Source organism: Strix aluco, chromosome 1 (assembly GCF_031877795.1).
Source record: "Strix aluco isolate bStrAlu1 chromosome 1, bStrAlu1.hap1, whole genome shotgun sequence".
Taxonomy (NCBI): domain Eukaryota; kingdom Metazoa; phylum Chordata; class Aves; order Strigiformes; family Strigidae; genus Strix; species Strix aluco.
This window is the reverse complement of record NC_133931.1, coordinates 155,504,193-155,523,550: the sequence shown is the minus strand read 5'-3', so window position 1 is coordinate 155,523,550 and position 19,358 is coordinate 155,504,193. Positions and strand designations below refer to the sequence as shown.

At 42.7% G+C, this 19,358-nt stretch overlaps 2 protein-coding genes across 4 annotated transcripts in view; one reads left to right on the top strand and one right to left on the bottom strand.

The window, feature by feature from the left end:
- ANLN (anillin, actin binding protein) overlaps positions 1 to 958 on the bottom strand; it is a 30,437-nt gene extending 29,479 nt beyond the window's left edge. For both annotated transcript variants that reach the window (XM_074841517.1, XM_074841523.1), the window contains exon 1: positions 852 to 958. In XM_074841517.1, the coding sequence (XP_074697618.1) occupies positions 852 to 869 (18 nt within the window). In that variant the 5' untranslated portion in view covers positions 870 to 958. The remainder of the gene's footprint in view (positions 1 to 851) is intronic.
- An 11,632-nt stretch (positions 959 to 12,590) lies between these two features.
- MATCAP2 (microtubule associated tyrosine carboxypeptidase 2) overlaps positions 12,591 to 19,358 on the top strand; it is a 30,384-nt gene continuing 23,616 nt past the window's right edge. Inside the window, exons 1-2 of one of the 2 annotated variants that reach the window (XM_074841495.1) lie at positions 12,591 to 12,835; positions 18,485 to 18,565. In XM_074841495.1, the coding sequence (XP_074697596.1) occupies positions 12,811 to 12,835; positions 18,485 to 18,565 (106 nt within the window). In that variant the 5' untranslated portion in view covers positions 12,591 to 12,810. The remainder of the gene's footprint in view (positions 12,836 to 18,484; positions 18,566 to 19,358) is intronic. The other variant, XM_074841505.1, reaches the window with a different exon arrangement.

Genomic DNA, 19,358 nt, shown 5'->3' with positions numbered 1-19,358 from the left:
AGCAGTCACAAGACAGCTCCACAGCTTTACATCTGTCACACATAAAATCAGAGTATAGCATCTTTAAGAACCCTCTGACATTCATACAGATTCAAGCAGGTCAATTCCACTCACTTTGTTACAATTTTGCCTCCGTAAAACTGAAGCGAGCACACACACAAATCCACCCTAACATCTTCCTTTTTATAAAAAGAGGAACTGTGACTGCCAATGAAAGCGACCAATCACAGGTGGCAATAACGTCAAATAGGGTGCATTTTTAATCAGACGGTTGCCGCTTTGGGCAAACTTCACACGTCACCTTTAGGTATGCAGGTACAATGTGTGTCAATACCACTCCCATTAGCTTCCAGGGTCCCTTATGTTTCAGCCGAAAATCTTATCTGTCAGACGCACGTGAAAGGCAAACACTACAGCGCTAGGAAACGCAGTCAAGTATCAGCCCAGTTTAGGAGAGGTCCTCTCCTTCGCAAATCCTTGCATGAATAGCCCCTCTGTCCTCTCCTGGGAGATCTGACACCCCAGACGCCTGGGCGGCTACAATATTGGAGGAACCAACACAAGCAAGACGAGGGGGGCAGAAAGTGCCCCGGCTGCAGAGAAAGAGGCTCGCTACAAGCCCACAACCCCCGCGGAGTAACGTAAACGGGATGAGGGGAGCTGACAGGCCTTAGCCAGGACCCAGGGCTGGGACAAACTATTCCGCCCGAAGAGCGCGGCCACACGGAGCAGCTCCCCTGCGGGCCCCGGCCGGCCCTTGCCACCCTCCGTCCACTGACAACCCGTCTCCCCCCAGATCGGCCCCCAGGCGCGCCCCCTCCGCAGCTCACGACTCGGGGCCGTGCCCTCACCTCAGTGAACGGGTCCATCGCTGCTGTTGTTGTTGTTGCTGTTGTCGCCGCTACCGCCCGCGCTCCGTCCGCTCCCTCAGGCCTCCCGAGAGTAGCGAAACCCCCACTCCAACCGCTCCTCGGATTTGAATTTCAGCGCCCGCCGCGGCTGCGCATGCGCGAGGCGTGGCCAGCAGCCGGCACGCGCCCCGGCCGCTCCCCCCCGCCCCGCACTTCCCGCCCCTCGATCACGTGACACCCAAGGGCGCGTGCCCCGCCCCTGACGTGTCCCGAGGCAGGCGCGACGGGCGGAGGGAGGTGCGTGGGTGCGCACAACGTTTCGGCCCCGCGCCGCAGCGGGCATTGATTGGCAGCAGTGCTATCCAATCCGACGGCAGCCTGCCCTGCTCTCTCTCCCCGTCTTGGGCTGCCTCCCTGTGGGGGAGAGGGCGGGAAGGGCGAAGGTGTGTGGGACCGGGACCGGGACCGGCACCGGGCTGGCGTTCCCTTTCTGGGTTCTGGGAGCGGGCCTGGCTTCGCGTACTGCACCCCTGGGCTCTGGGTCTGACTCCTGCGTGTGGCTGTGCCGCCCGGGGTTCCCATGTGGAGGGAGGGCATCCAGCCATGGCAGCCCTGTCGCCTTCCTTTCCTCCTCCTCCTCAGCCCAGGGCTTTTTTTTAAGAAAACTGAGGCTTTTGCCTCCTTTACAGGCAAGTAGAGCAGTACTGCCAAGTTGACTCCCCGTCTTGATGCAGCAGCTCAGTAGGGGTGTCCCCTGAGCATTTTTCATTTCAAGCTTCGTTTTTCAGCTGGCATTGACAGGAAAACATGATTTTAGTGTTACTCTGTGAATGGAGAGGATACTTACCCAGTGCAGTTGTGAAAGTCGCAACTCCTCATGGCTTTTACTTTTTTTCTTGCATTACAGCCCATGGTCTCATCAAACCTCACCCACCAATTCCAGCTTCTCCCTTCTCCTTTTCACTGATGGGCCTTAATATGCACGTGTTTGGGATGTTGAATTGGCAGAGACCCATCGGGTGCTCAGATCCAGCCCTTACTATCCAGGCATCATCTCAAACTCCTCATGAACACATTGAACGCAATCACAAATACAGCTTGATTTTCTGGCTCTACAGTTCCCCCTGGCAGGCTGCTGTAGGCCTGACTGCCCAAATGACTAAACCATGTTAAATTTCCAGTCTATCCATACGTATTGGCAGCCCTTTATGCATTTTTACACATACGCAAACAGTGTTCATTGCCTTGCATGGATGCCCTCCTTCCCTAGTGCTGTGCTTCTTGCCTCTTGGATTATTTATAGGCAGCAGTCAGCTCTTCCAACCTTTACTTTGCCTTGCTAACCAAACCACCTCTTCTAACGGCCCCTCATTAGAAAATCTTTCCAATGCCTTATTTGCAAACAGCATGGCATCAGCGTGCTGCAGAATCTAAAAATACAATATCAAATAATCCTTTTCTGAAGAAATCTTCAAGATTAGACACCCTGGCCAACAAATGTCCCTGCGCTGTTCTCAGATAAACGTGGGTTGCAGCAGCCCGAGGTCCAACGTCAGAAGTTGCTCACACACCAGGCTGAAAATTGGGACTTACCAGGTGGGACTCATCACTCATTCATAATCTGTGAACCAGCCTGTACGGTGATAAGAAAGGACAGGCTTTATTTCCTTCAAGAGAAACTAGGTATAGCTATCATTGGGAAATAACAGAAACATTCCTTTAATGGACGAGCAGAGAACCAATGCAGGGAAATACCAGAAGACAAAAGAGCCAGTATGGAGCTCAAAGTCATCAGCAGAAAATAAAAAGAGAGAATTACCGTTAAGTCTTTTCTTTATCCTGCCATCCCAAAGGAAGAAAAGTCATGGACAGTTTGAGCTCTTTAATTCCAGCAGAACTCTTGCAATTTAAGCATGCTTTCTCTTTACATGTGGATCTATGAGATTTATACAGTGCAGCTCCAGGTATCACTGGTGCATTTCCAGATGTTGCTCCATCCATTCAAGTGATATGGCATAGCACATGATGCTCAGCCTGGGGGCCAACCAAAGTGGTGTTAGCTGCACTGTTAGTGAACATAATAATCTAATCTGCTATGTATTATTTAAAAAGAGGGAAATAATCATGCTTTATTCTGTAAAATAAATTTATTGTAAAAAAATTTTCTATAAAGTATTCTGAAAAATGAAATTGAGATTCCTAGGAATGTATAACTGCTTAAAACGTCAATGCAACGTGCATGTGACAAATGTCCTTTCCTTTTGGTCTCTACAGAGCCAATAATTTCTTCATCATTTTGATCCAGACTCAATGGTGTCCTGCTAGAAATAAATAGAATAATTAGTTTCTCATATTCTCAAGAGGTTATGTCTGTCTTCCAGAAGAGCAATAGACAGTAAATATATCTTATCCTTTTATTGCTCCAAAGAGCCAAAGAAAGTCAGTCTTTTTCAGGAATGGTGCTATAAAATGGCTACAAGATGCATTGACTGCTTAATGGTGGGGGGTATGGCCCGTAGCAATGGAATTTCCAATCAGGGTTATTTTTTTCTTAATAAATTAATAAAACCATTTGCAACTTACGGAGAAAAATCAACTGATGTTTCACAATCTGAAGGCATAAAGAGAGCAAAAGAAAGGAATGCCATGTTGAAACCAGCAGAACAATGAGCCGTCTCTGCCCGCTGAACAGCATTATATTTTATGTCAGCCGTTTGCATTCAAAAATTATGAATCACACCCTTCACTGTCTCCTCACCCCACGTGATACGGTTTAAGATTTCTTCTTGGCAGGAGTAAGCTAATGGAAAGTAATCCCTTCTGTAAGAGTAAATAACACAAGACAAAGCACTTGGGGAAGAGTTTTTGCTGGCTTGCAGTTTTCATGGGAATTAAGAGCATGGGCATGGAAGCCAGTCATTTGTCTTTTAACATGGCAAGAAAAACATTTTTACTTTCCCAAGTTTTTCTTCAAAAATTTGTAAATCATATTAACTGTTTTCAGGGGTGTATTTTCATTTTCAGGTTATGTAAGTTTGCATTAGCACTTTAATAAGAATGGTGTACTTATTGACTAATAAGGAGAGCACTAGCCAAAGTTTTTGTAGCTCTGGCTTCCTTGCAATACCAATACATCATAAATGTAAAATACTGAAGGCGAAAATGCTGATCCCAGTGTAGTCCATTATATAACTCCATTCTGCAATCCTCAGAGCATATTTCCTAAAACTTTCTGCTGAGAAATTGAGTTCATGATTATGATTCCAAAGGAAAGATAAGGAAGATGCTTCTTTGATTCATAAAAAAAATCTCAGTAATCCTGTCATGTAGAGAAAAATACTATTTTCCAACTTGTAATTTCCTTTTATTCACACTTAAATAATTCAAAGTGTAAGTTGAAGCTCACCTATCTTGCCCTTGCAAGCAGATTCAATCTATTGCATGGTAATACAGTGCATTGTAGTATTCCTTGTAGCTTAGATTTACCTTCAGACGGCATTTTTTACCAGCAAATTCACTCTTCCACTAATGAGTTGGAGAACTGTCATGATTCTGATACTCATTTCACACTGGTAGTGTGATTGCATAGGATGCCATAGAGAGGAGAAGCAAATGTATAGTCTAGTACGCAGTGTTGTGCATAATTATTTCTGGACTACAGTCCCATTAGAATTAATTCTTCCCAGTGACTTCAGACAAAGGGTTTAACCTTGGGGAGGAGGCAAGGAGACAGCCCTTGCAGAGCTTCTTGAGGACTGTGCCACCAGCACGGACATCCCTTTCCCTTAGCCCACCATCTTTTTGCCTCCAGTGGATCTTGGAGGACGTGTGGTGCAGGTCTGACTGTGTCTTGGTGCTTAAGATGAAGCCAGGGTGTAAGAAATTCCCCTCTTCACAAGCACCACACCAGGACCCCTGTGTAAGAGAATCCTGAACTACAGAAGAGCAGCAAGAATAAAAAACCCATCCTTTCCTCAGTGATTCTGAAATGAATACCAAATTGTGCCCTTGGGTCCTCCTGAATATCCTAGCGTGCCAGAGACTCGGCCTGGGAAAAGGCAATTTCACCCCCAAACAATGAATAGAAGGCTGGTCCATAGAATGGCAAAGCACAGCAGTTTGGATAAATCTGTATTGTCTATTGCAAATATTACATAATCAGAAATATTTTGATGAGCAGCATTTAGGATCTGTTCTCTGTGCCAAGCCGAAGGTGATTATACTCAGCTCCCGTGATAGTCACAGAGGCAACTTAGGCTGATGTTACCCAGTAAAAGAATATATTTATGTCAGGAATATATTTATGTCAGTAATAAGACAGGTTTTGTGAGTAAGTAACCCATTGCGTGACATGGATTTAAATTAGCAATGCTCAGAGCACAAGTCTCTTTTCCAGTAGTCTGAGTGGGAAATTGATAACCAGCTCAACCACACCAAAAGAATGTGAGACCCCATAGCCATTACAGTCGAACTTTCAGCTGGGACTGTGCTTTATTGTACCAAAAGGCTTCATTTATTACTCTGCTTTGGTGAGTGTAGTTGGGGGGAAAATCCTTTAAACTGGACATTTGCTGGGGGCAAACATGCTACATTTTCAGATGTACCAAAAGAATTTCAAACAGTGTGAATTTTATTTGTTCCCTCACTTGTCATTTGCAAAATGTGGGAGGTTCTCAAGAAAATGGTGGCTCGCTGAAGACACCATTTATATTAAAGGTTGGAAAAGCACACCATCATTTATATTCTACACTAAATTACCGTTTGATGACATGGATGGGTTAGTGTTAACTGTTGTCAGAGCTGAAATGCATCATCTCATATGAAGAGTGACTGAGGGAAAATCACACAGAAATCGAAGCTGGAGGGAAAAGCAAAAGCATTATGGGGAGAAAGAAAAAAAAAGGAGAAGGGTGGAGAATAGCAAATAACAAGGGAGGATAACAAAGAAAACAGGAGCAAAAGACAGAAGAGAAAATATATTAAAATGGAAAAATAGTGAAACAGGAATGAGGCAAAACTCGTATTTCATTAACAGCAAGAAACAGTTGTCAAGTGGACTCAGTTTCAGAAAAAAATCTCTGGATGATTGAACTCTGCATTTTTACAAGGCAGTGGGAGTCAAGAAACATTTGCCTGTCATGCACCCTGAAAAGATTTATTGTCTTCACAGTTTTCTTAGCATAATATTGCATTTGTATCACTAAATCATGGAAAGTTTCTCAGGATCTTTCATTTAGATCTCCTAACTGATTTACCCAAGAGAAGGGGAATTAGACTTCCTTCTTTTGTGTCCCAGTTATAAAACACCCACTCTTTTTTCTTTATCCATACAGTACAGCTGTACCATTTGCTAATATAAAAATTCTGAAATGAAGCAAAGGGTCTGAGAGTACTTAAGTGCCATTATGTTAATTTAGACCATGATGTTAATTTACAGTACCTGAGACTTGCTTGCAACTCTGCAGAATAAAGCAAATGAAGTAATTGCATAATCACATCAGCAATTGCACCAGCCAAATTGTATCACATTTTGTATTCTTGAAATAATTTTCTGAAAAATGGAAAAGTGATGAGATTCTTGTTGAAAAGCCATTTTTCACTAAAAAAAAAGTGTTCTATCAGCTCTAGTTCCTTTTTTGAAGGCTGGATATGCTGTAAGCTCAACAGGTGATAATTTTCTGACCTCATTCTTGCCATCTTATCCTCATATTTTAAATAAATAAATGAAACTATAGGACACACATAAACTAAATCATAAATGATGCATAGGGAAGGTCAAGAATGTTACCTACAAAATGACCTTAAAGCTTTTAAAACTAAAGTAGGTGCTCCAAGTTAAGCATAGCCTATATGCTTTGCTAAAAAAGGAAAGATCTAAGGATATGAAATGGGTTTTACATGAGTTCATGATATTTTTTTTCTCTTTACTTTCCATGTCATTGCCCTGAAAAAAATCCAGTTATATGAAATCTTTTCTGCAACAGTGGCAAGTTGACACTAGAGGGTACTACTGAGACAGGATTTTAGACTGCTGAGTGTTTTGCTTTGGAAATTTGACTATTTGGAAAAAAATGCACATCTGAAATAAGAAGAAGCTGTTTTTAGAGGGAGAAATTATACTGAAATTTGAACAAACACAATTAAAATTAAAATTAACGGTGATGATATTTTCCACACGTATCCATGAGGGACACTGGTAATACAGTCATCTCAGCTTCAGTAGAAACTACATATATAATTACACTGCAGCTGTGTTAGAGATGAGTAAGTATCCCTAATATTTCAGTCTGCTTTTGCTTAAAAAACTATCATGACATGGAAAATAGATTAACTAAATGAATATGAAAATAAGATCACAGCTTATTGTTAATGAGGGGCACAGGAAACATCTGATGGAATAAAACATGAGTCTATAGTACAAATACAGTGTCACTGAATGTCTGGATGTGATATGACAGAGGGCTGCCTCACCTTGCAATAAAACATGAAAGAAGGCAAAGGGAATAGAAATGACCAAGAGGTTATTTTAAATAATTCTTCCCTCATCCTTCCAGTGGTGGTGAGGATTGTCAGAGCCCTGAACATGTCTATCTACATCTCCAGAGGCTTTGGCTGCCTCGAGTCAGAGCCCACATGGAGTTGGTGGAGGTCTTGGGCCATGAAGAGATCTGCAGCTGCCTGACAATGTTTTGCAAGTGGCATGGTGTGAGCAGCTTGTCTTCTTAGACATCTAATTCAAAAATCTCTTTGGAACTTGGCAGATCTGTAAGGAGGCAAGATGATGTGTGCCCTGCACTGTCCTCCACTCAGAGACTCTGGAGCTCTGACACTGGAACTCTAGTAACACCATGATAAAGTGGTACCCAGGCAATCTCCAAAACCAGACATGAGATGGAGGAGAATGAAATCTGAAAAGAACTCTGTCTTAGCTTATGCTTCTCCTGAGCTTAAACACTATTTCCATTAGCTGAATTTGTCACTGCTACCACTTGAAAGGGATAATTCACCATGGAGTAAATAAAACAGACCCAGCAAACTAAACCCACAAACTATGCAGGAACCTGCAAGGTAAAGCTCAGTAGCAGTGCAGGCATGTACTTGGAAACTGGAAAAAAAGAGTGGGCTTACACTTTGGGTCCTGCCCCTCATGGAGTCCAGTGCTTCTCCCTGAAAATGGGACTTACCAGAAGACCACCGTCTTCAGGCCAGGCAAAACCCCTTCTGCTCTACAGATCCTGTCCCAAGTGAGAGGATCTGGATGTCCCATGAAATGAAATTAAATGCTTTGATGAAGAAGTATATCATCGCTCTTTCCCCAGCTGCTGGGTCTCTGTCCACTGAGGTCAGCTGTGAAAGGTCCCCTGCTCCCAGCCCTGGTGCTCCAGCTCTAGGCGAGCATTGGCCCCAGCATGCAGGTGAGGCCTCTTTCTCCAAAGCACCATGTAGTCATACCTATTACTGCACAAGTTGCATCTTGTAAAAAGCTGCTAAGATGGTGGTTTGTGTTTCTTGGATATCCCCTTTCCATTTTCTAAGTCTGTTGTACAGCCTGGACCAGCAAAAAATAGGGGATCAGGTAGGCAGTAGAAGAGGAAGGGATAAAGAAATGAATGGCAATAGGGAGAGGACCTGTGTTTTTCTCAGGTTGGTTAAGAAACAGGTGAAGTCCCCACCTGATCAGTCAAAAAGGGCAATGCTTTACTATGAAAACATTTGCTTTTCAACTGAAATTATCCCAGCACCACAAAAGAGTTGGCAGACTTCAAAAGGCCCAAAGTAAGAACATTTAAAAATTTCTCATTTTTTGGGGGGTACATTGTCGTTAGTCCTGTGCTGCCTGACCTGCCACAGCAAGGTATCTGTGACTCATCTGTAGGTGTTTGCAGTTGGGCAGGCAGCCAGCACTCAGGCTGCCTGCCAGTGCCGAAGGCAACATCCTGCCTTTCTCAGAAGGACCCCTGTAGTGACAAAGCATTGCTGCAGAAGTGGGCAGACAGTTAGAGGAGGAAAGGTCAAGAGGGGTGTATTGGTCCATCGGTCCATACTGTGAGCAGGTGCGTGCTTTACTGTGACTAGTGTATTTATACAATCCAGTTCTCTGCCACAGAAAAGCAGAATCTTTTTTTCTTAGTAGGTATAAGTGCATTTGTGAATGTACAATAGACATCTCTGATTTTTTTCCCCATATGATAACAGACAACAGTCAGCTACGTTTGTAGGTTCACAACACGAGGATCCTACACTGCTTTAACTTCTCTGAACTTCACTGCAAGGTTTGCCTGCATTTTGTTTCCCCTTGTTGGGCTGGGTTTACAGTATTGAGCCTCCTTAGCATAAAGTGGGAACAAATTCAGTGGATAAATCAATCTGAATACTGGAGCTGTATCAAATTGTGCTCTTCAAGGCATCTTAAAATAGCAGTCCAATTGAATAAGATTGAACAAGCATGTGCTGCCTTTACTGTGTACTAGAAACATAGGACCCAGCTGGAATCAGACATTTCAGAAGGAGTTTCTAGAAAGTATGTATCTGAAAGGATGGTCAGTTGGAGTCACTTGGTCAATGAAATTGTTTGGTCAGAAGATATTCAGCCAGCTAATAGTCATTAAGTCAGGGAGGGGAGGCTAACCTTGCCACTCTGATGGCCCTGAAGCTGTGCCAAATTATGCATGAGTTAGTTAAGGACTCTTGTTCTCAGGTTTCCTAGTTCCTCAGGGATTCTTTCTTGTCAGCACAGAGAAGAGGAAGAAAGATATTGGTGCGAATATAAGGGAGGAACCTAATAAAACCAACATTAAAACAAGTGTGTGTGTATATATATGTATATGCACATTTAAAATCCAAATGCACATATACATATTTATATATGTGTGTGTTTGAATTTTGTAGTGTTGGCTTGTGACAGGTGTAGAGATTAATAAAATGTATCACTGCTCTTCCAGACCATACATGTTGCAGAGCTTATTGATGCTAATATTCCTATAAAGATACTCTTCTGCATGCAAGACATTGCAGTATTTTTGGCTGTATGAATATGAAATTATCTCTGAAGACATGACCAGGTAAATCTGAAATCATCTTTGGAAGTAATGTTGTGTTGAAGTTGAAATACAAGACACATGTCAGCTTTAATTCTGTGTCCTAACTATGGATACATGGTACCAAGATGTAGATCTATTTGTATTGTGAAACTGTATTATTTAAGCTGTATTCCACTGTGTGGCTCTCATAAACCTTACCACTTGTCCCCATGTCGCCTCATCTCGCTACAATGCAATCTGTGCCAGCTGCACTGATAGCCTCCAGGAGTTTTTTCATGACAGAGTAGCTTGTCTTTTTCCGACTCTCTGTCCAGACAGACTTGCAAGATAAGACACCATTGAAGTCAGAACTGCTAGAGGTACATTAAATATATATATAGAATTGTCATATTGAGATACTTAGTAATGTCTTTCTTGATTGAGACATGGAAAATGTCTTTTCCGTGTTGTGCTTTTAATCAACAAATGTGACAAAGCTTGCTGAGAGCCAAAGCAGAAAACAGGGGCAGGTGGCCTTTTAGCACCCCTCCTCTGTGCCTTCTGCTACTGCCTTTGGCATCCTCCTGCTAGACCCAGGAGCTAGCATGACCTAACAAAACCTTCAAGCCACCCTGCAAAGGAAAGAGGCTAGAAGGAAAAGAAGTAAGATGGAGGCATCAGATTCAGGGGTGACTGAATGCCCAAGTGCTCAGTGAGAAAGGGCTCACAGACACCTGGGAGAAGTAGGCAGGTGAGAAACACGGAGAGAAAGCATTCACTGGAGGGAGTAAGGAGAGGGGGCATATGTGTAAAAAACACATCAAAAGCTGGAGTTACCAATTTCATTACTATTGCTTCCAAGCATATATAAAATATCATCTCTAAGAGGAGAATTCAGGGTTTACACAGCAAAACCATTGGGGAGTTATGGTAAAATGGTACATTGACTTCATGTTGTAGCAGCTGTGTATCATTTCTTCATCTTCTGTGCTGATTATTTGCAGTGCTTGAAACGATACACTGGTTTGGTTTTTTTTTTCTGTAATCGCCATGTACCACAAGCAAACTCTAACCCATTAGTGATAGCTTTGTCTCTCTAAATTTAGAAGTGTTTATTCAGTTCCTGCAATTTGAGATTTGGAGACAAGCCTGATACTCCAGTGTTAGCAAAGTACTTTAGAGGGTATTTTAGGTTAAACTTAGACATGTTGACAGAGCATATATCTTCTCTGTTCCTCAAAGAATTCAAGTTAAAAGGGACATCAAATTTGTCAGCTAGGTAGGAGTGTATTTCAGCACTAGTTCTTCATTAGCAGGCTGAGAAAAATGAGACACCTCAGTCTTTTCATAGCTGGCACTCTTAAGTGCCTGTCCTCATGTGTGAGGCAGTAGTAAATAAAGTATGTGCTTTAAACTTCTATTTTTTAAAAATTATTGCCTGTGAAGAGTGATATGAAAGCAGACAGAACTATCTGATCAGCGTCCACTCAGTCGTACGATTGCATACATGCAAGTGTCTCTAAGAAGGATTCATGAAGTTCAGTAAAACTTTTCCAGGTAGGACAGAGAAAGGGGTTCTCAGAAGTATCAACGAGCTGTGATCTGTGGAATTCCCATTCCTGCTACATGATGATACAGCCAGATCTTGTACCCCATAGGATGATGTTATGGAGAGAATCTATGTGTACAGGTAGGAATTTATGGATGGGAAGGTGGCAGACATTTAAGCTGTTCAAACAAAGCAGTGCGCAACTTCCCAACTCTCCTCTCCCTGGCAGATCACTACATCCACATAACATATGTTGAGCACTATTGTGCTGTTAAGACACTTTCAATTAAATTGCTTCCTCTAAGTGTTGACCATTTAGAAAAGGCATTAAAACACTAAAATGTATTCTTGTGTAATCTTTCAGTAAGGCCCTTAAGTCTGCATGAAGAGTACAAAATCTTCCTACACCATGCCTCCATTAATTGGTTACACAACTGTAATTGCTAAGGTGGAATAGCTTGTTCCAATTTGATGTTCAATAGGCATTTTAAAGCATGCAGATTACATTTCAGGGACTGAAAGGTTTCACAAGCAAAGCAACAGATTGCACAACAAGCAACAGAAGGGTGCAATATAAAGTCTATCTTATGCTTTAAATTCTATTTATTACTTATCAATGTGGAATAGTTTCTTGATTAGTAAAATCAGTTATTGCCCCAAACTGTTGCTCTGATGCAATTCCTCCATCCTCTTTAGCAAGAGACAACAGCTCCTTGCCGTGCTCCCCCAGGGTGGCACACACCCTGCTAAGCACCCTTGCCTCGTGCAGCCCTTTCTCTGCCCACCTTAGGCCCGGCAGATAATTATCAATCACAGCAATTATTATCAATTACAGCAATGGTGATAGTTGACAATTATCCATGTACAGCAACAATGTCGCTGGATTCGGTGCAAATTCTGCCTGCTAGACTCCCTTAAGGGATGACACCGAAAACCCGGCGGTGGCGCTGGCACCTCACGCCGTGCCGTGCCGGTGTGACAACGCGGGATGTCTCGGCCACGGTTTCGGGGTAGGAGCAGCTCAGCGCCCGCTGTCCGGCGGCCACCCCAGGCCAGCGGCGGGGCCGCCCGCTCCCCAGCACTACCGTTCCCAGGATGCGCCTCGCCCCGCCCGCCCGGCGCAGGGCCTGACGGGACTTGTAGTCTGCAGGCGCGGGCGGCCGTGGGCTCTCGCCGGCCGGGCCGGGCCGGGCTCGGCTCCCTCGGCCGCCACACGGGGCCGGGCCGCTTTCGGTGAGGCGCCGCGCCCGGCGGCGCTCGCTGCCTCCCTCCCCGCCTCCCCTCAGGGCTCCCCGCTCCTCCCCGCCCAGGAGGCGGGAGCCCGCCGGCCGAGCCCGCCGCGCAGGGGAAGGCAGCGGGGCAGAGCGGCGGCGCTGCCCGGCGGAGCACCATGCTGGAGTCCATCCGTGTCACCGGTGAGTACCGCCCGCGGCCCCCGGCCGCTCCCGGGGCGGCAGCCTGAGGTGGGGCCGGGCTCCTCAGGCGCCTCCGGGGCGTTACCGGCTTGGCGAGGGGCTTGCGGCGGCAGGAGGAGGGGCGAGGTGGGGAAAGCGGCCCCTCTGGCGCTCCCCACAGCACCCGGACCCGGGCGGCGCCGGGACAGGCGGCGTGCTGGTCACTGCTCCCTCGCGGGGAAAAAAATCACCCGGGGGGGCTTCCGTGAGGGTACCTGCTCCGCGGGGACGAGGGAAAGGTGCTTCGCACCCACCTGTCTCGAGGAAGGACGGCGAGGCAGGAGTCCCGCCGGTGAATACGGACGCGAGTGTGTTTACCTGCGGGTCCTGTCCCTTCCCAGGGACACCGGGGAGTGTGGAGGTGACAGCCGCCCGCCTGTCAGTGGAGCGAGGGACAGGAGATGCAACTAAGATTGCTAACGAAACTACCACTAATTATATCTGGTGTCTTTCACTGTTTGGCTCTCCTCTTTGTCGTGTTTTCAGAGAAGTTAACAAATCTTTTTAATATGTGTATATAAAAACCTGTATTGTGACTATATAACAGTAATACAGGAAAGTATTTGATATAACACAAAACTATTATCTTCAGTGATGTGTATATGTGGTATGTAGGAAAACCTACAATACAGTTGCTGCTGCAAAACAAATTTTTCACTCAGGCGTTTTTCTTGTTTAAATTTGACGTCATTTCAGGTGTCATTGCTTCAGCTGCTTCAAGACAATGTTACTTTGTCATGGGGAAATCTATCTAGAAGAGATCTGGGGGAGATGTCTTGGTGTCCCCTCATACAATACTGCTACAATCATAATTAGGATTTCTTACAGCTACTCTTTCTCTGTGCAATTTATATGCCGTTCCATCTGTGCATGGATATGAGTAGGGTGTTACTTCTGGTAACAGGAGTAGAAAAAGTTTGTGGAATCAGACGGAGCATCCCTAGAGATGTGCAACAGGAACTGTAATCTTAAAGGATTAAGATTTCTTATCGGAATAATTATTTTGGGTCCATACCCCTCCATCAAAATTTCTGAACACACCTGTGCTGCAGTAGAGCGAGCTAGAGATCTGCTTGGATGGAGGTTTCATCCTGTGCAGGTCTGTCAATAAATCAGTTTTGTGATTATATCCTGAGTTTATTAAATGAATGGGAGTTTGTTGCTTGGTTTCATTAGGGCCAAGTCTTCACTTTTACTGATTATTACCATGCTATATAATTTAATTGGAAGAATCTGAATTTGGAGTCAATTACATAATGTCATATTTCAGTGTAGAAACATGTAAGCAAGAAACTGCTTGTAAGTCAGTTTATACTTTTTTTTTTTTAAGGCAGAAAGTACATTTTTCAATATCATTGCAATTTTAAAGACAAAAAACCAAACTACACAGTCTAAAATCATGCCAATGAATCCTTAAAATGGTGGATATTTCAGAGTTATTTACAAACACTGGCGGTTAATGAATCAGACATACAAGTTGGCTCATAGTTGAATCTTGCACTTGGTTTTGGAGCTCAGAATTAAAGCTGAATGACAGATATGCTTATACAGGAGAAAAGCAAATAGGTGGATATTTTGGCAGAAAAATTTTCTTAGGTTAAATGTCAAATTTCCCAACATCATATGGGCTCTAGCTCATAACTAACTTGCTGTAATAATAGAAAATATCTCAGTGTCAGTTTTTTTACAGGAGTTCACTGACTAATTCTACAGCAAAACCATTTTCAGTCATAATAGACAGAGCTTCTAGTGCTGTTTAGTTCAAGCGGCCTGACACTTTCTGTTCAAAACTTGAGTATTTTTAAGCCTTAAAGGTGTTTATAGTGGTGAGGAAATATACTACAGGATTCTGGTCAGATTCTCTAACACCACAAACGTAAGCCTGTAGTATTTGAGAGGCAGTGGAACATTATAGATTCATATAGAACACTCTCCATTGCCTGCTTGTCACAGAATATTCTTTCTACAGCTCTCTGCACACACAAACCTACAGCCTAGAGCTCATAAACTACAGATAGCTGTTAATCTATTCACATTACCTGATCATTGAAGATAAAAAATTCCTTTGTAATATAATTGTACATTTGCAGAATGTATCAAAGCAGCAATCTTACTTGTCACATCCATATATTTTCTTTTCATCTTTCAGTTTCAAATGTCACTATTTTCTTATTACTTGTAGATAGATCACGTTATTTGCGTTTCTATAAATTTGAAAATTCAAGTCAAGCTATTTGTTTCTGATTTTGAACAAAAAGAAATTCAAGCATATTCTAAGACGGTAATGCTGAACTGAAAACCTAAAGCAGTGGCTCAGATCATTACATTTCTAGGACAGGAGGAACTGCTCCAATAACATCTTCTCTAAGCACCTCAAGAATCACACCTGCAATTCGGAAATGATTTGTCTATTATGCGTATACAACCTGAGTGACAGCTGCTCGAAAACCACAGGAGCTCTCTACTTTTTTTTTTAGAGCAAGGCTAGCTGGACAGAGAGAGATCTGTGCCCACAAATGTCTATCATTATTCACCTCATTCCACCTATGGAACACGTATGTAAGAAGCTGCTTGGATAGTAGCTACCCAGTAGCCTAGGGGAAGATTTTTCTGTAATGCTCTCCAAACTCTGGAAAAATTCTTATGTTGGGATTTTACCACACTTATTATTAACATAATAAAAGATTAGCTCAATTCATCAATATCTAAAGGATGGAAGCCAATAATATAACCTAGCTCCTGAACATAACACGAAATCTAACATATTTTTCCTAACAAATAACCTCTGACAAGATTAGGCAGTGTCTGCGATGCTACAAGATTCAAAGCTAGTGACTGGGGGGGTGCAACTGAGACATGGAAAATATTTCATTAATGCAGAATTATAATGAGATTTGTGGTTCCCACATATCTTCTTTTAGCGGTCTTGGGGTACATCCCTTCTCCAGTACAGCTGTGACACTGGAATAACCACATGTATATAAATGAAGCGTTACACAGGGGTAAAACTCCCCTGTTGGCAAACTCCAGCCAGTGGTATTTTGTATTGTTCCGTGACACAGAGTACATTTGTATCTGCAGGATGGAGTAAGTCCAGTACTGCCAATTCCAGCAGATATCTTGAAAATGCTGGGATTTTGGCTAGGGCACGACCTGCTCTCAAGTGAGATCCTTTAGACACACAGGGGGGAATTGCCTCTGGCCGCCTGCCCGGCTAATCCACCTCATGGGGTAGCAGAAACCAAGCACAGCGGCTCCAAAGAAGGGCAGAGCTCTACTCTGGCCCAAGACAGACCAAGTTCCCATGCAACAGGAGGGTTTTCTGGCCCTTGATACCCTAACGATGCCAAAATGGGGACAGGCAGCTCTTCTGCCCTCTCCTTCTTGCTTCTTTCTACATCACCACCTTCCACTCCAAACCTGGCAGATTGTTTTGTTTAGTAATTCACCCGTGTCTCTAGGACCTATGTTTTTAGTACTTGTTGCAGAGAGAAACAAAATATAAATAAATGGAAGTAAACATGATGGGAAATCTTTCTGGGAGAGACTATGCTACTTTTGTGGTGTTTTGGGGTTTTTTTTAATTGTTTAAGAACTTGGGGTTTTGTGACTTTGAGTGCTCGGAAGCGAGAGCAATGAAGAGAATCATTGTACATCAATTGCGCATTTTTAGGGAGGTTCTCAAAGGTAACTGGAGGCTTGGGCATATGTTCTTTGACAGTTTTCTGCTGCAAAAACTGAAATAAAGTCAGGAAATTCAAATTTGTGCTTCTCAGAACACACGTAACACGTGGGTGAGATACAAAAGATAAAACCTATATGGTATGTAGCATGATATGCAAGATCGAGTTATGCCATAGTACGGTGATTTTCAATTTGCCTTTTTCAGACCTTTTAGAAGTAATCTGTTGACATCTGTCCTATGGTATTCAGAGTTTAAAAATGGGAAATTACTGTGGGTTGATAATCTGTTCTCTGACTGGCTACTGTATAACACTCTGATACCTTGGTACTTTTCGAAACACTGAAGCATGTTTTCAGAACGCAGGCTGTGCCATGAATTGGTTTTGTATGCAGAATACTAGAACTCTGTTTCAATCACCAGGCATTGCTAATCCTTGGAAACTCTTGGATATAGTTTAGTAAGTCAAGTTGTCTAGAAGACAGTGTATTTTTAGTTTGGTTGATGTTGTCTGATGGATCTAAGTGAGTTTGAAGTGATAACTATTCCAAATTAAACCAATGAACTGGAGAAAGAACTTTAAAATTTGGTGTTTTACAACATGATTTTGACGTTGTGTCAAATATTTTTTTATATTTTGTAAAGTAATGATGTTCACAGGACTAATCCAAAAATTTAAAATGGCAGTTGAATGACTTCTGTGAAAACTGTGGGGTTACCTACTATATAATCTTTCAAATCTGCTGGATTATCTGTTGATTCTAGGTTTCCAGCACAAATATGTATCAAACAGTATCCTTCTTTAGTTGGAAGAAAATTAAGGACAGCCACACTTTGTTTGGCAGTTGAAAAATCACTTTGCTACAAGATTGCACATATAAAGTAATCACAGAATTGGGGACAACTATTTTTGATATCAACCATGTGCATGTGAAACCTGCCAGTGTGTGTTCAGCACTCGATCATCATTTGTGACACTTGCAGGAGAATTCTGACTCGTGATGTTCAGAAATTTTCTAGATATAAATTCATTTATTATTGGCCAACTGTACTGCTTAGCTCTGAAAGCTTACTGTCATGAGTTTTTGGTATTGGATCACCACAAGAGCTTGGGGGCAGGGTTTAAAGTAATTTGTAGTTTCTGGTTTGGTTTTTTTGGGTTTTTTTTTCCTGGTTATCACTTCTTAGATACACATGTAGTATTAAATCAAATTATTCCCCGTGTAGTAGCAATCTAAGGCTTCTCTGCTCTTTGTGGCTTTTGAGAACTGATGAGTAGAGAAGGCGAAGTGTTACGGCTGTTACCATTACATTATTATGTTGTCTGTATTTTAAGAAGTAGGTGTGTGATTTCCAACTTCAATGTTGTCTACGCAGGCAAAGTCACATGCTCAGAAATTTAATATTTCTGTATTCAGACTTTCTGGAAACCTTGCTTTTCATTTAACCTTCTTAAAAATAAGGATTCTCATACTGTAATACCTGGTACAGGCCTGAAGTTAATTTCAAATACTTGCCAAGAAATATGTGAGTGCGGTCATCTTGTTCTGTTGTCCAAAAAATACATCTCATTTTATGGTAGTTGTTTTGATGTTGTTTTCCTTGTGATGGGAACTGCAATTTCTCACCACGACAGCTCATGGTAAAGCAAGATGAGCCATGTAGGCAGGTTGTCATGTATGTGATGAGAACGATCTGACGGAATTTGAACAGGGAATGCCAAGGAACGCATTCCTGTGCCAAGCATCGAAAGAGGATTCGCAAACTTACTGTGAAACAAAACTGAGCTTGCATAAGATATGCATGCTTTAGTGGAAGAGAATAATCTAATGCTTCTATCTCTCTCTTTCCAGTGGAGGAAACACCCAGGCTGCAGATTTCCCATTGTATGTTCATGCAAATACGACCTCTGTCTTTTTGCTTTTTAGAACAGCATCTTCAGAAGAACCGAGGAACACAGATTGACCTGGAACTGACAGAGGTCCAACAGCATGAAATACATTGTCACGGTGCTTATGTTGGGAGCAAACCCTAATTTTACTATGAAAATAAAGCTGAAATTAAGCTACTATCAATTTTTTTTCCCTTGGAGGCATTTAATGATCTCTTGCTAATGTTTCATTCAGAGTATAATTACTGTATGTAAAGTAATCACAGCTCAGCTATGTATAACTGTGGGCTGAAGCTCAAATCCCTTTTGCGGGCTTTAATCAAGCTCCGGCCATATCTCCTGTTCCACGAATCCTTCCATTTTAGGTGCAGAAGTAGGAAGCATTTCTCTGTGGCAGGATTTATTTGTGCCCTTACTTTCAGCTCACCTAATGTTCTAGGATGAATTGGTTGGCAAGAGAAGGGGGTGGTTAGAACCAGTGAAGAGAGGTCAATTCTCTCTAACAAGCCAGCCACAAATGTTAAATACAGTTTTATTTCTCAGTGACTTTTCCATGCAGCTGCTCTGCACCAGGTACCTGTCTCCCCTGAAAGCTGTGCTAGGGGTCAGAGTGAGAAAGGAGGGTTCATTCATTAAAGGAAACTTATGCTCTTCTTCTATTCAGTTTAATTTACAGTGTTTCTTCTCATGTGTTTTCTTAAAGCCAGCTGTTATTGTAGAACAACTTTGAATAGATGACAGTGTTGTCTTGAGGATTCTTACCAGTCTGTAACTAGCTGATCTCTCTCCTCTTTAAATATAGCTTACTGTCTGTATTAAGAAGGAATATGCAAAACTGAAGTCTTTTAAATGTATATTACTATTTGTATGGTGTTATAACTTGTTCATAGTGGCTGACCCATTCCGATGTT